Below are 12,148 nucleotides of genomic sequence, written 5' to 3' on the forward strand. Positions count from 1 at the left end.
TATTTTGATATCTTTCGCACACTCTTTTTTCCAAATAGCAGCCATGCTATCCAGAGGAACAACTAGCAAAATGGAAAGGATCAGTACTTTGCAGACAAAGCTGCAAAGCCGGGTCTAATAGCACAGGAATGCAAAGCGCCTTGACCGCCAGAGATGACACTGCCCGGTATGAGAGATGGAAAGAAGGAAGAGAAAAAGAGAGACGGAGTGAATATTCGAATTGATGGGTATCATGCAGTTTTGTTACCAAACGCCGGCAGAAGAAAGGGAATCGACAGGGCGTCATAGTTTGTTAGGCGGCTTGCCCTTCATCTGATCCTTAATTTCCTCCTTGAAGTATCGGACGAACTTGACGAGGGATCCTGCCATGATGATCAATCAGCTGTACTGCACAACGAACGGAAGCAGTTCGCGACTGGACTCCTACCGCTGTCCTCGAGGGTTGTCCGTGATGGCTCCGGAGGGATACCATGACGAATCTGTTCCACGCGTTGATGAACGCGACCGACCATTTGATGGAAGAGGGGACTTCGGATGAGCTGGAGGGAGGGTCAGAAACCGGGACTTCGTCATGATGATGGGTATAGAGACATACTCGACCGTACAACCAAACCTGCAGACCGTCAGCAAGGAAGCACTACCTCCACAGTCCCGGCATAGACTTACCTCCAGGGCCCGCAGCCCAAACAGATGGAAAACCATATCGACAGGTGGCGATCTTACTCGACTCGTTCAAGAGATGGGTTCAAGACGGTACTTGCGGAGGAGAACATGGAGAAGGTCCTTTGGTCCTTAGGTAAGCCCCGCACCGAATTTCCTGGCGGGCACGGCGGGACTGGGCCCGCTGACTCTTCCCAGGACCTCAACTTTTTGACAGCTGGAGAATATGCTTTGTCGCTGGCTCGCCGGATACAACTCTCCCACTACTCGAGTCCAGCAATGACAGACTGGTCTTGCCGACGTTCAACCAATTCCTGACCGCGATGGGGCGTGGAAGCACTCTCCAAATGGCCAGGCTCCCTCAACTACGATTCTAGAAATTCACATCTCCAACTATTGCGGCTTCGATCATGACCAAGGGTTGTTATACCTGTCGACGCCGTCGCATCATCTGCGACAATGGCCTGCCGACTTGCCGAAAGTGTCGCGACGCAGGAAAAGAATGTTTGGGCTATCAGAAGCCGCTGGTATGGGTGAAAGGTGGCGTGGCTAGTCGGGGCAAGATGATGGGTCGCAGCTTTGACGATGTCAAGAAACCGGACGGAGATTCAAAGGCCGAGGCCTCTACGCAAGCGAACATGTGCCCGGCGACAAATACTGCTGGCTTTGGTTTCTTTTCGATCGCCGAACAGTCCTCTGCTACTAGCTCGCCGAGCTCTGGTGCACACACGAGCCCAGAATCCGAATCCTATGTGCAAGAGATCGTGGAACATGCAGCACCGGAAAGTGCTGATGGAGACATAATATTTGGGTCAAGTTCCACAGATGAACCGGACAACAGGGTGGTTCGAGTTCCTCGGGCCGCCTCTGCGGACTTCGTTTCAGCCCCATGGGGACTGGTCGATCCGTTGTTCAAAGATATGAGTCAAATCTCGCGATACTATCTCTTTCACTGTATGTTGTCCTCATGCATGTCATAGTGTTACACTCGAGCTTTTTTACTGACTATATCGGCTCTAGACAACCAACATATGGCCAATGACTTCGTTGTATATTCTCAGTCCAAGAACCCCTGGCGGGATATCATTTCCTTGGTTGGCGACTCGCCGCTTCTCGCACACGGTCTATGCGCTATGGGTGCTCTACACTACTCGTTGATGTCGGATTCGGACTCGTCCCCGATGCCTTGGTCTTCGAACAACCTCTTGACCAGCGGCTCACCTCTATCACCCGAAGACATCGAAACGATTGTCTCGCCAGCGGGCAATCGACGGCCGTCTTCTAGGGCATTCCAACACTTCCTTGAATTCAAGCAACGCACGCTTCATCAGCTGTCCAAGGACCTCTCGAATCCCGTGATGCAAAAGGATGATAGAACTCTGGCCGCTATTGTTGTGCTTGCCCTGGTCGATATTTTCGAATCGGGAAGTGGAGCATGGAGTTATCATATTGAAGGCGCAAAGAAACTCCTAAGAGACAGGCCAGAGAACAACTTCGGCCAAGGTATTCTTGACGGGCTCGAAACTTTTGCCATCGATGGTTGCTTAATGTAAGCACATCCAAATGCCCTCCACGACTTACTCAACTAACTTCTTACCAGTATGGAGATCATGGGCTCAACCCTCGCCCGCCCAGGCGCCCTCTCCAAACCATTCTACTCCGCAGCCATGGGCCCAGCCATGCTCAAGCGTCTCGAAGAAACCTCTTGGGTCGGCTGCCCGGCCTACCTCCTAGAGGTAATCTTCTTCATCCACACCCTCTGGTATCCAGACTCCGAAATCACCACCGCCACCCCCCAACCATCCGCCCTCCCAGCATCCATGCAGCCAGGCCAACCCCTTTCCCTCGAATCATATCTCGCCCTCCTCCAGGGTATCCGCGACTTCGACCCCGTAGCCTGGGCCCACCACATGCAAACCTCCCATTTCCTCTCCGACCTCTCTACCCGCGTCGCCCTTGCTAAATCCTACCAAAACGCCGTCTACCTCTATACCAGCCGCGTGCTATCCCGCCCCCGCGAAGGCTACACCCCTCCCTGGGCGGACGTCGGGCTCCCCGCAGACCACTCAGCCGTGGCTAGCGACCTCCTCAATCAAATATGCTCCGTGCCCTACTCCGATCCACACTTCAAATGCCTAATATGGCCCACATTTATTGCCGGCGCAGAGTGCCGCCGTACATCGCATCGCCCGCTCGTCCTCGAAAAACTAGGTGCACTCTACCAGGCCGTGACGAGCGTTAATGTCCAGAATGCCGCGTGGGTTCTGCGTTTGATGTGGCAGAAACACGATCAGAAGCGGCGCGAGAATTGCGCAAATCCGTTTCCCGGGCTTGAGCATGAACTTGTGGACGGTGGTGGGGTTAATGTCAATTCCAATGACGATGACGATGACGATGATGATTACGATAATACGTTTGACTGGGTCGATGAACTGGATGAGTCACGCCTGGACTGGTTGTTTATTTGATTCTTTAGGCAGTTCTGTGTATAAAATGGGATGGGATTGTCATTGTGCTCTTGTTTGTGTCTGACTATTCATCCTTAATGAGTGTATATAACCTGATGAATGCTGATCTAGATGTTGGAAACCTATGAGATACAGTTCTTGGTTCACATAATCTGATAACCGTATTGCATTATCACTGGATGCATTTTCCCTCGCTGGCTATTCCATCATGCAAAGGAAGTTGCTGCCGTCCGGTAATTCCTTCGTTCGAACACCAAGGGTAATCCTGGAATCTCAATATTTCACATTCATATTGTTGTTCCAAGGTTGGGCCTCGCCTTTGCCATATGTGGCATGCTATGTATGCTTCACATACAAAGGTGTCAACGACCCACCCTTTTCAACGGCCTTTCCTAAGCGTCGGATCAGCATGTCTGATTTAATTTGCAGAGTCCATGGGATACTATCAAAGCAGGAAGCTCCCTTTTCTTAGCCAGGAAAAATTTAGCTTTTAATCAAATGACCAGACGACCATTCGACCAGTTCAACAGCGCTAGAATTCATTGATAGAAGAAAAAAAAAGCCGGGTATATCAATTTTCGAGTTCAGCCAAACTGAACACAGACTATAATCTGTGACGAGAGGATAGACGATGGAAAAAGGGAAACATGAGGAAAGAGTCAAGTGTGTGAAAGAAAGGAGATAGAGTTGTTGAAAAGTTGAGTGGAAATAAAGTCACAATGAAGGTGCTCAGCCAAATCAAGGATGAGTAGGTAAAAATGTGCTATAGAAAGCAAGAGAGTTGGTGGGTAGAAAGTGACATGAGAATTTGAAGTGCAAGGAAGAAAAGAAGATAAAGATTTGCCTAGGATTCTCTGATGAGCACGGCACACTGCGAGGGAGAAAAGAGCATCAGGTAGACAATTGCGCTGTAAAATGGCCAAACAGCTTTCTACTGTAGCCTCAACATAACCCGATAGCACTCAACATCTCGAAGATAAAAGAGGAAGCCAGATCGCCAGATGCAGAAACAGGGGGTGGAAGATAAGAAATATAAAGGAAAAGACCAGCTGCGTTGCGAGGTTGTCGACAATATGCTTCAGATCAAATCAGGGATATATAACAATTGACTGTGGAGGGAAGCGAAGACACAGAAGAGAGACGCAGAAAAAGAAGACTTGGAATAGACGCAAAGCAACAGTAAAGATGAATCACGCATGCTCCCTTCCAGTTCTAAATGCAGAAAACATATTCCAAAAACGAACAAAACACGCTCGTCACTGTAAAATGCAAAGGGTAGAGCAGCCAATATGCAAAGGAAACACCGTGATCTCTGTACCCTTAAAACGGGCAGACCAGTGGAGGTAGTATAAAAAAGGGAAATAGCGCAAGGTGAGTGGAGAACTCGACGGTCAAGAAAAGTCATCCGTCAATGGATGGTAGCACACAGCGAGGATAAAGTAAGCATGCCTAAGACGGAAATGGACGAGAAAACGAGGTTCAACTCATATTCAACCCGTTACGACTGTGTGCAGAAATCTCATCCTACAGCACAAGCCGGAGCGAGATTAGTAAATACCGATGTTTAGAAAACAGCGGCGAGACCATTCTTCGAATGCCGCCGGCTGAATCTCTTCTTCCCCTTTACCGATTCCGAATCGTTGGCTTGATGCTTCACCAAATGGTTCCGTCCTGGAGGGGGCACATTGCTCTCATTCTGGAGCTCGGTACTCCGATCGAGCGTGTTGGCATGACTGGAGAATCCGGATGACAGGTCGCGGAAGGCATCCTCGGCTGAGTAAGGACCGGCACTTTGATGCATCGAGGCCATCTCCTTAGCCCGGTCCAGTGCATCCAGCCATTCTTGCGCTGACACCGCAGTGGCTCCGATGTTGCTGGAGGAGGGTTTTGGATCTTCGAAGACAAAGCGTTTATCTCTCTGTAATCACGTTAGTGGATTTAATTTCAGCGTTGAGGTCCTGTTCAGTCAATGACATACCGTGTCGACAATCCATGAGGAGTGACCTTTGGCATCCGTTGTGCTCCGATAGTGCGTCCCCGGCGCAAGCAGCGAAATCTCTGTCTTTGCCTTTTTCTCATCACCACCAGCTGCGGCCAGAATAATCCGCGCAGAGGAAGTGACCATAACCAATCGCGACTTTTTCTTTGTGGCTGACCCCGAGAAGAATCGTGAGAATTTCTTAGGAGCCTCACTCTCGCCACTGCCATTCTTCGATGTCGGACTGTGCGACGCGGGTGAGGATAAGACTGTCATGTTCCCGAGTTTCAAAATCCTTTCGTTCGTTCTGCTCAACACCGGAGACCACTCAATATCCAATTGACTGGGAGGTGGCAGCTCAGTGACCACCCGGGGGAGTGCCCGCGAATTATTGCTTGTCGCATTTGAGGGCGCAGTCGAAATGACGGGAGGAAAGCTGTCACCCCCTTCGCCGCCATTCAGCTTGATAGGCTCACGTGTTGGAGGCACGTACGCCTTCAATCGAGGTGCCTTCTGCTTCCACAACTCTGGGCCCCATGAGATACCGTCAAAGAATTCATGGTTCTTAATATGCTCAATCTGTAGACGACGAGCCGGGTCGAGGACAAGAAGACGCTCAACGAGGTCGCGAGCCACCGCGGGGAATCCGATAGGGAATTCGTAGTCCAGGTTGACAATCTTTTGGAACGTCTGGTACTCATTGCCCGCCTTGAACGGCGGACGACCAGCCAACAGTTGGTAGATGATACACCCAAACGCCCACAGATCACTAGCCTTGCAGGCGTTCTTGTCGACCAGTAATTCTGGGCTGACATACTCGGCAGTGCCGACAAAGGAGCTTGCTCGTTCTTCTTCGGGGACCTCGGTCGAGTCAAGCTGTGGGATAGAGACCTGGCTCTCGTCTGGTCGTCGCGTCTTGAGGATCTTGGCAGTTCCAAAGTCGGTAATCTTCACATACATCTGGTGATCCAGCAACACATTCTCGGGTTTCAAATCGCGGTGAATCACGCCGCGTTTGTGCATATAGTCTATCGTGTCGAGAATCTGGGCACCGTAGAACCTCGTACATTCTTCATCAAAAGTGGTCATGCGTTTCAAGACCCCTAGAAGCTCTCCTCCTTTGCATAGATCGAGCACGAAGTAGAGTGATCGCTCATCCTGGAAGGTATAATAGAGACGGACGATACCTGGGTGGTCGGTCAAGCGGTTCAGCGTGTCCTTCTCGATGTTGACGTATTTGACCTTCTTCTCCTTGATGATGTGTCGTTTATCCAGAATCTTGATGGCGTATTCCTTCAAGGTCTGACGGTCTGTCGCGAATACCACCGTGCTATAGGATCCCTCGCCGAGCGTGTTTCCAAATGAGAAATCTCGCACACCCTTCTTGATATACCGCGCGACCGTCTTCCCGTTGGCATCGACTTCCTGTCTCACCGCGACCGCAGCTCCACGGTCCTGCCAATCCTCACTGCTGGGCGCGGGACCGTTCTCCATAGCGTAGGGCGTACGCGACATTTGAGGTGTAGTTCCACCGCGGGCATGCGATCGAGACGACTGCCGTATCACTGCCGGCCCATTGGCCGGAATTTGAGCTGTCCGGTAGGAGCGATCGCTGTGTGAGTTGTCGCGCGCCAAAACCCCCGCTTGCAAAGCTGCCGACCCGCCGCGGGTGTCTACTCGCGAATGTGAGGTTGATGTAGATGAGGCACCGGAATCGGTTCGGATGCGATAGGAGTTATCCCGGGGGAGAAGGGACGAGACGGAGCCGTTGGTGTAGACGGAGGAAAGGGGGCGGTTCGGATTTGGGGGCGTGCCGAACTGCTGCGTAGAGTAGTGCTGATGGGTGGCCGACGTGGACTGGGAGGGATCAGAGACTGGATAGATGACGGAGGAGCGATTCTCGTTTAACGGGGGATTGTCGAGAGGCGCCGGAGGAAAGGTTGTTGGGCGCTCGTCGAGCGGTCCGGGAACTTGTGGAGGTGTTGACACCGAACCGTCCGGGTGAGCCACTGGAACGGGACTGGCCTCAGATTGGAGAGGGGAATCGTCCGGGTTCGCAATTCGGAGCCCTCCCAGCGACTGGGAGAGACTGAGGTCTCCGTTCATGCCGGGCGGGGGACGGGCGACCGGTGAGATTGAAGATGGGAGGTGTGTTTGTTGGTCGGAGAGGAGAGAACTCGTCGAGATTGGGGGTGGGGGGAGGGAGCGTCGCCAGGGGAAGAAACGAGAGGCAGCCGACGGACTAAGACGGCGAACGTTGACACCGCGGAGGCATGGTCCAGCGAGAGATTCGTAAGAGAAAGGAGGAATGAAGTGGATGAAGAAGGACCAGCGAGTGAAGAGAGTGACGGGAGGAAGAGCGAACAATCGTGAGCAGAGTAAGAAAGTAAGAAAGAGAGAGGGGCGGAGGAGGAAGAGGATCAACAGGAGAGGCTCTCCGTGGTGGAAATCGGGTTTAGTCTCGAGGGGGGCGGAGCATACGATGGACAGCTTTTGGGGAGAATGGCGAGGAGCTACTGGATTAGGATTACCTGTTCTGTGCATCAGGAGGTTAATTATAGCTCGTTGGCCTGCAGAAATGGAGACTGCCTGGAGAAGCGAGTAGCTCCGTACTCCGTCCGAGTAAATACGAAGTGTACAGACGACGAGAGGGAGATATCTGCGCTACGCAAAAAAGGAATTCTTGGCCTATCTGCGATAATTCTATATTCTCAGGGAAGATGTCATTCTATCGCATAGTATTTACTGCTACATCATTTAGATGGTGATGATGGGAACGTTCGACGAGTGTAGTAGATTGCTCGGCGTCGTCATCACGACTATACCTACTCCAGGAAGATGCATACGAGAGACGGGATCACCCCAGACTCGTCCTTTAGCAATGACATGGTGCTTCCTGGGATAATGTCTCATATCCTTTGGAGACGTTCGTCTTTGACTGACCGGTCAATCACTGAATACGCAGGGCAAAGGCAGGCCGAATGCTCTGGTCCTGTCGCCCTTGCCTTCCTCTCTGTATCCATGATCGTGCAACCCCATCGACCTTCGGCCCAACCCACCAAGACACCAGAGTTCAAACCAGCAACCATGCTGAGGCGTCCGCCAACTGTCATTCCGCTGACCGAAGATGATCTACAATTCCACCTGCAGCGGACCTTCGCTCGGTCCCTCCCAGTCAATATCAACCACCTGAGCCTGGAGGACGCGGACCAGAACTATGCTGAACGAGATCCCGCTCCCACCTCTGAGGAACAACACTCCTCGTTGAGCAAACCTGCCGGTCAGCTCGATCAACAGCGTCCTCTACATGACTCGACTGGGGGTATGACACACTCCTCTTTGATGGCAGCTCGGATGCACCCAGCGGCCCTCCCTGCTTCCATGATGACTGGTTCGACCCACCGAACTATTGTTGACCCAAACCGGGCTCCCACTGCTGCTGCCACGGCCCAACTGATATCATCTCATAACATCCCGCAGACTCGAGCTTCCCGGCTTCGAGAGGCCTCGCCCTCGTCTCCTAGAACCGAATTGACCATTCCACCGCAAGAATTTCTAGATCGCCGCATTCTCCCATCCCCAAGCCGCAAGAATGGTCCGTCCTCTGCGATCCCTCGACGCCAAACTTTCCAGGGTGATGATCATTATCTCTCCGCGAAGCATAAAGTCACTAACCAGGCCCTCGCGCAGAAAATCACCGTCGTGGCCATCCCCAGGATGCATGGACCACTCTAAACAAGGTTGAGTCGCGGCTTTCCACCTCCCAGTCTTCCCGCCTGTCGCCCAGTGCCTTTCCAGATCTGACCATCAACCCTGTTCCGCAGCGGGACCTAGCTTTAGCGTCTACAGAGTGTTACGAGGCAGGCTTGGCCGACACCACGGTTTCGCCTCCTGCGGCGGATACTGTCTAATATTTTGACGCCATTCCCAGCTGATCGGTATTCGAAGCTTTCTGTGCGGATCAAAAGTGTGTCTAACTCTCTGGCGGTGGCGCGGCGGCCTGGATTACGCGCGGTCTGCGCTTGAGAGACGCACGCATCATTCCTGCTGACATTCAATGACCATTTTGCGGGAAAGATGATGTCTTTTCCTGCTCTTTTATTAGAGCTCGACTCAGCTACTCTCATACTTTAGCTTGTCCTTCTACAGCGGATCGAGCTGACCACCAGTCTTAGCTTGGGCCAAGATATCAACATTCTCACATGCACTTGCTTACTGCTCAATTGTTCACTTGCTCATTAGGATCATCCATTCGGAAAAGTAAATATCTTTCATCGAGCCTCCGCCGCGAGCAGTAAAAAGAAGGGCCGGTGACGCTCGACACTCCACTCGGGATGCGCAGCAATATCCTCCTTCGAAGGGGCCCAGTCCTTCAACCCAGTCAAGACAAACCCATTCTCCAACAATAACGAGACATATGTCTCCGTCGTCCGATGATACTTCCTCACCCCATCCGTACCCAGCCAACTCGTAACCCGCAATCCTTCCTCGCTATACGAATTCAACGGCCACAGTTTGCTCTCTTCCTCACCAACCTTGACATCAATCCAATCCGCCGCAGGCCGGACGGGCGCAGAATAGATCGGATGCTCCACAGAGAAAACCAATTTCCCATTCGCAGACCCATTCCCTTTCTTCAAAGAAGAGTGGATCTGCCGAAGCAGCAGACCCAGATCGTCGATATAGTGAAATGTCAACGAACTGTACACGAGATCGTAGGACTCGCGATGAGCATCCTCATCGAGAATGATGGTTTCAAGATCCTGTCTTTCGTAGCAGACTTCAGCCGTAGGTGCGTCCGTGGCATCCGTGTCGAATGACTTTGCTTTCGAGATCATCTTCTCTGAAATGTCCACGCCCTTGACGTAGCTGGCCCCGTTTTCGCGGGCCCAGCGGACAAACCAGCCGTATCCACAACCCAGATCAAGAACTCGGGATTGTGGGAGGGTGTTGCTGGATGAGCTGAGGATCATTTGGCGTAGGGATGGCCATTCTGGAGCACCCGCGAGCCCTTGCTGGGATCGCTGCAGTGTACTGTATTCCGCGAAGAATCCGGGGTCATCATAGATATTCTGGGTACCGGAATGCATCTTGAGGTCAAGTGGTTCCGGGGTATCGCAGTAGCTTTGGATGTGAAGCTTGAAGTTTGGGAGCGACTGAATCTTATATCAAGATGGAGTCGTTTGTGACGGAGGGGTACGAGTCCCGATATCCGCGATGGACTTTCCCTATTCGGTGCCCGCTCCGTTGAGCTGCATCGTGTGAGGATAAAGATGAGCAGTCGCTCGTCTCGACAATGATAATGTTAGTTGAGAAAGCTGTAGATAGAATATGAAAGAGTTGACCAATCAAATCATGGAGCCATTCCATATAAGAAGGACTCCTGGAATAGGAACGTAGTTGGTCAGGTAAGCAAGCCTCAGGCTCAATTCCCCATGTGCTACAACCATCTCCTCCCCGCTTCTACAACGACAAAACTGATCCGATACTTGATTGTCTCAGGCTGCCTAGATACTATGCATAGTCCTCTGTACGTGCGTCTTGCGTCTCTGTGAATCTAGATTTAGGCTGAAACATTGATCCAACCAGTCCAAGCTATGTATAGTTCGCGGGCGGAGGACAACCGCCTTGGCCCACAATTTGCCGCCGCAGCGACTGACGCGGCCTCACAATTGTCACGACCCTATTTTTAACATGTCCACGACTGAGCCTGCCCGATGCCTGAATTTATTAGGCATTCAGGTTCTTCCGCATGGAAAGGGTTGGATCACATGATTAGACAGAATTATGCATCTCTATACAGTTATACACCGGTTCATATTCGCCAGGAAGAGCTCCCCTGTCTGGCCGCCGATTAGACTTAGGCTCATCGAGTGAAGGTCAATACGGGCTTATGCTCAGTGATCTGGACAGTGTATTCATGTGGTCGCTCAGTGGCTACATACGTCGATATAATACTGTAGACAGTCTCTTCCAGCTTTTGTTTCTCGCGATGCTTGTAGTTTTGAGATGTTGATTGGTTATCCTTTTCCAGCGAGGCGGAAGATAAAAGCCTCCGGCTCCGTGAATGCCAAGCCTTCAGGTTCCTGTATTTGGCTTGACAACAAGATATCAACATCCCTTCAACGAGTTGGAAGCCTTCGGAGAAGGTTTCCCTTTCCATAACGGTCGTTCTAACCGCATCATGCTGTATGTGACCACTCTAGCGGTGAAATATCGGTTGATATGCCAGATTAGGCAGCTGGAAGTCTACAAGATCCGGCCATGACCTTGTGCAATTATATAAAGATACTTTACTTCTCATATCTTGAGACTTTCGGTATCAACACAATTGAGAAAGTCAAGCCCGGTCATCGGGTCATCGAGATATCAAAATGAGCTCTACTACGCAACCCTCCAAACCAGTTGCACCTCCTCCTCCACCACCTCCTCCGCCTGCTTCTCTCCAATCAACCTCTCACTCTTCTTCTACCTCCGTTCCTGTACACTCTCCTCCTGCTCCCAATAGTCTCTCTGGCGGGCAAACACTTGAACAAACTGATTTCAAGAGCAACAATGTGACGATCTTTTCATCGACTGGAGATTACCCGGAGACAATAGAGTTCGATTTCTCAAGGCTGGAAGAGAAAAAGGGAAGCGTTTGGCTTCGAACTGTTATCACTCAATATGTTGGAGCTCTTCAGTCTCGCAAGGTTGCTGCCAACAAGCTTTTCCTAATACTTGGGCGCTTTAGATGCCTGCGCCACGCGATAGAGCGTTACAACTCGGGCATGCTGTCCCATACCGATGAGTTCCTCCAATACTGGCGTCGTCATACCTTGAGCTTGTAATCTGGCTTTGGATTCCGTCCGGATGCTGAATCTGAGACAATCCACGTTGTCATACTCACTGCTAATCTGTCAACTTGAATCGATCTTCCAGAAAGACATTCATGCAGCCCAAAAGCTGATCGCAAGTGGAATGGTAGCCTTTGATGGACTGGGAGAGATTTTCAAGCCGGAGACTCCTGTGAAATGTACGGCTGTTCCTGGCTCTCCGCCTT

The 12,148-nt window shown here is 51.5% G+C and overlaps 6 protein-coding genes across 6 annotated transcripts; 3 read left to right on the forward strand and 3 right to left on the reverse strand.

Moving 5' to 3' along the window:
- Nucleotides 1-282: 282 nt before the first annotated feature.
- Nucleotides 283-702, reverse strand: N7458_010535 (uncharacterized protein; the record flags this gene model as incomplete). Its single annotated transcript, XM_056913917.1, has 4 exons — nucleotides 283-362; nucleotides 428-539; nucleotides 596-613; nucleotides 667-702. The coding sequence occupies 4 exons, from the start codon at nucleotides 700-702 to the stop codon at nucleotides 283-285; spliced, it is 246 nt and encodes an 81-aa protein (XP_056762766.1).
- A 368-nt stretch (nucleotides 703-1,070) lies between these two features.
- On the forward strand, nucleotides 1,071-3,128 carry N7458_010536 (Zn(II)2Cys6 transcription factor; the record flags this gene model as incomplete). The annotated part of the gene is made up of 3 exons (XM_056913918.1): nucleotides 1,071-1,614; nucleotides 1,681-2,209; nucleotides 2,261-3,128. The coding sequence occupies 3 exons, from the start codon at nucleotides 1,071-1,073 to the stop codon at nucleotides 3,126-3,128; spliced, it is 1,941 nt and encodes a 646-aa protein (XP_056762767.1).
- Nucleotides 3,129-4,692: 1,564 nt separating this feature from the next.
- Nucleotides 4,693-7,650, reverse strand: N7458_010537 (PDPK1 family serine/threonine-protein kinase; the record flags this gene model as incomplete). The annotated part of the gene is made up of 2 exons (XM_056913919.1): nucleotides 4,693-5,046; nucleotides 5,107-7,650. The coding sequence occupies 2 exons, from the start codon at nucleotides 7,648-7,650 to the stop codon at nucleotides 4,693-4,695; spliced, it is 2,898 nt and encodes a 965-aa protein (XP_056762768.1).
- Nucleotides 7,651-8,010: 360 nt separating this feature from the next.
- On the forward strand, nucleotides 8,011-8,841 carry N7458_010538 (uncharacterized protein; the record flags this gene model as incomplete). The annotated part of the gene is made up of 1 exon (XM_056913920.1): nucleotides 8,011-8,841. The coding sequence occupies one exon, from the start codon at nucleotides 8,011-8,013 to the stop codon at nucleotides 8,839-8,841; it is 831 nt and encodes a 276-aa protein (XP_056762769.1).
- Nucleotides 8,842-9,377: 536 nt separating this feature from the next.
- On the reverse strand, nucleotides 9,378-10,196 carry N7458_010539 (class I SAM-dependent methyltransferase; the record flags this gene model as incomplete). Its single annotated transcript, XM_056913921.1, has 1 exon — nucleotides 9,378-10,196. The coding sequence occupies one exon, from the start codon at nucleotides 10,194-10,196 to the stop codon at nucleotides 9,378-9,380; it is 819 nt and encodes a 272-aa protein (XP_056762770.1).
- Nucleotides 10,197-11,480: 1,284 nt separating this feature from the next.
- N7458_010540 (uncharacterized protein) lies at nucleotides 11,481-11,936 on the forward strand (the record flags this gene model as incomplete). Its single annotated transcript, XM_056913922.1, has 1 exon — nucleotides 11,481-11,936. The coding sequence occupies one exon, from the start codon at nucleotides 11,481-11,483 to the stop codon at nucleotides 11,934-11,936; it is 456 nt and encodes a 151-aa protein (XP_056762771.1).
- Nucleotides 11,937-12,148: the final 212 nt, after the last annotated feature.

This window comes from Penicillium daleae (genome assembly GCF_028827525.1).
Source record: "Penicillium daleae strain IBT 16125 chromosome Unknown utg000008l_segment0_segment0, whole genome shotgun sequence".
In the NCBI taxonomy this organism is placed as follows: Eukaryota; Fungi; Ascomycota; class Eurotiomycetes; order Eurotiales; family Aspergillaceae; genus Penicillium; species Penicillium daleae.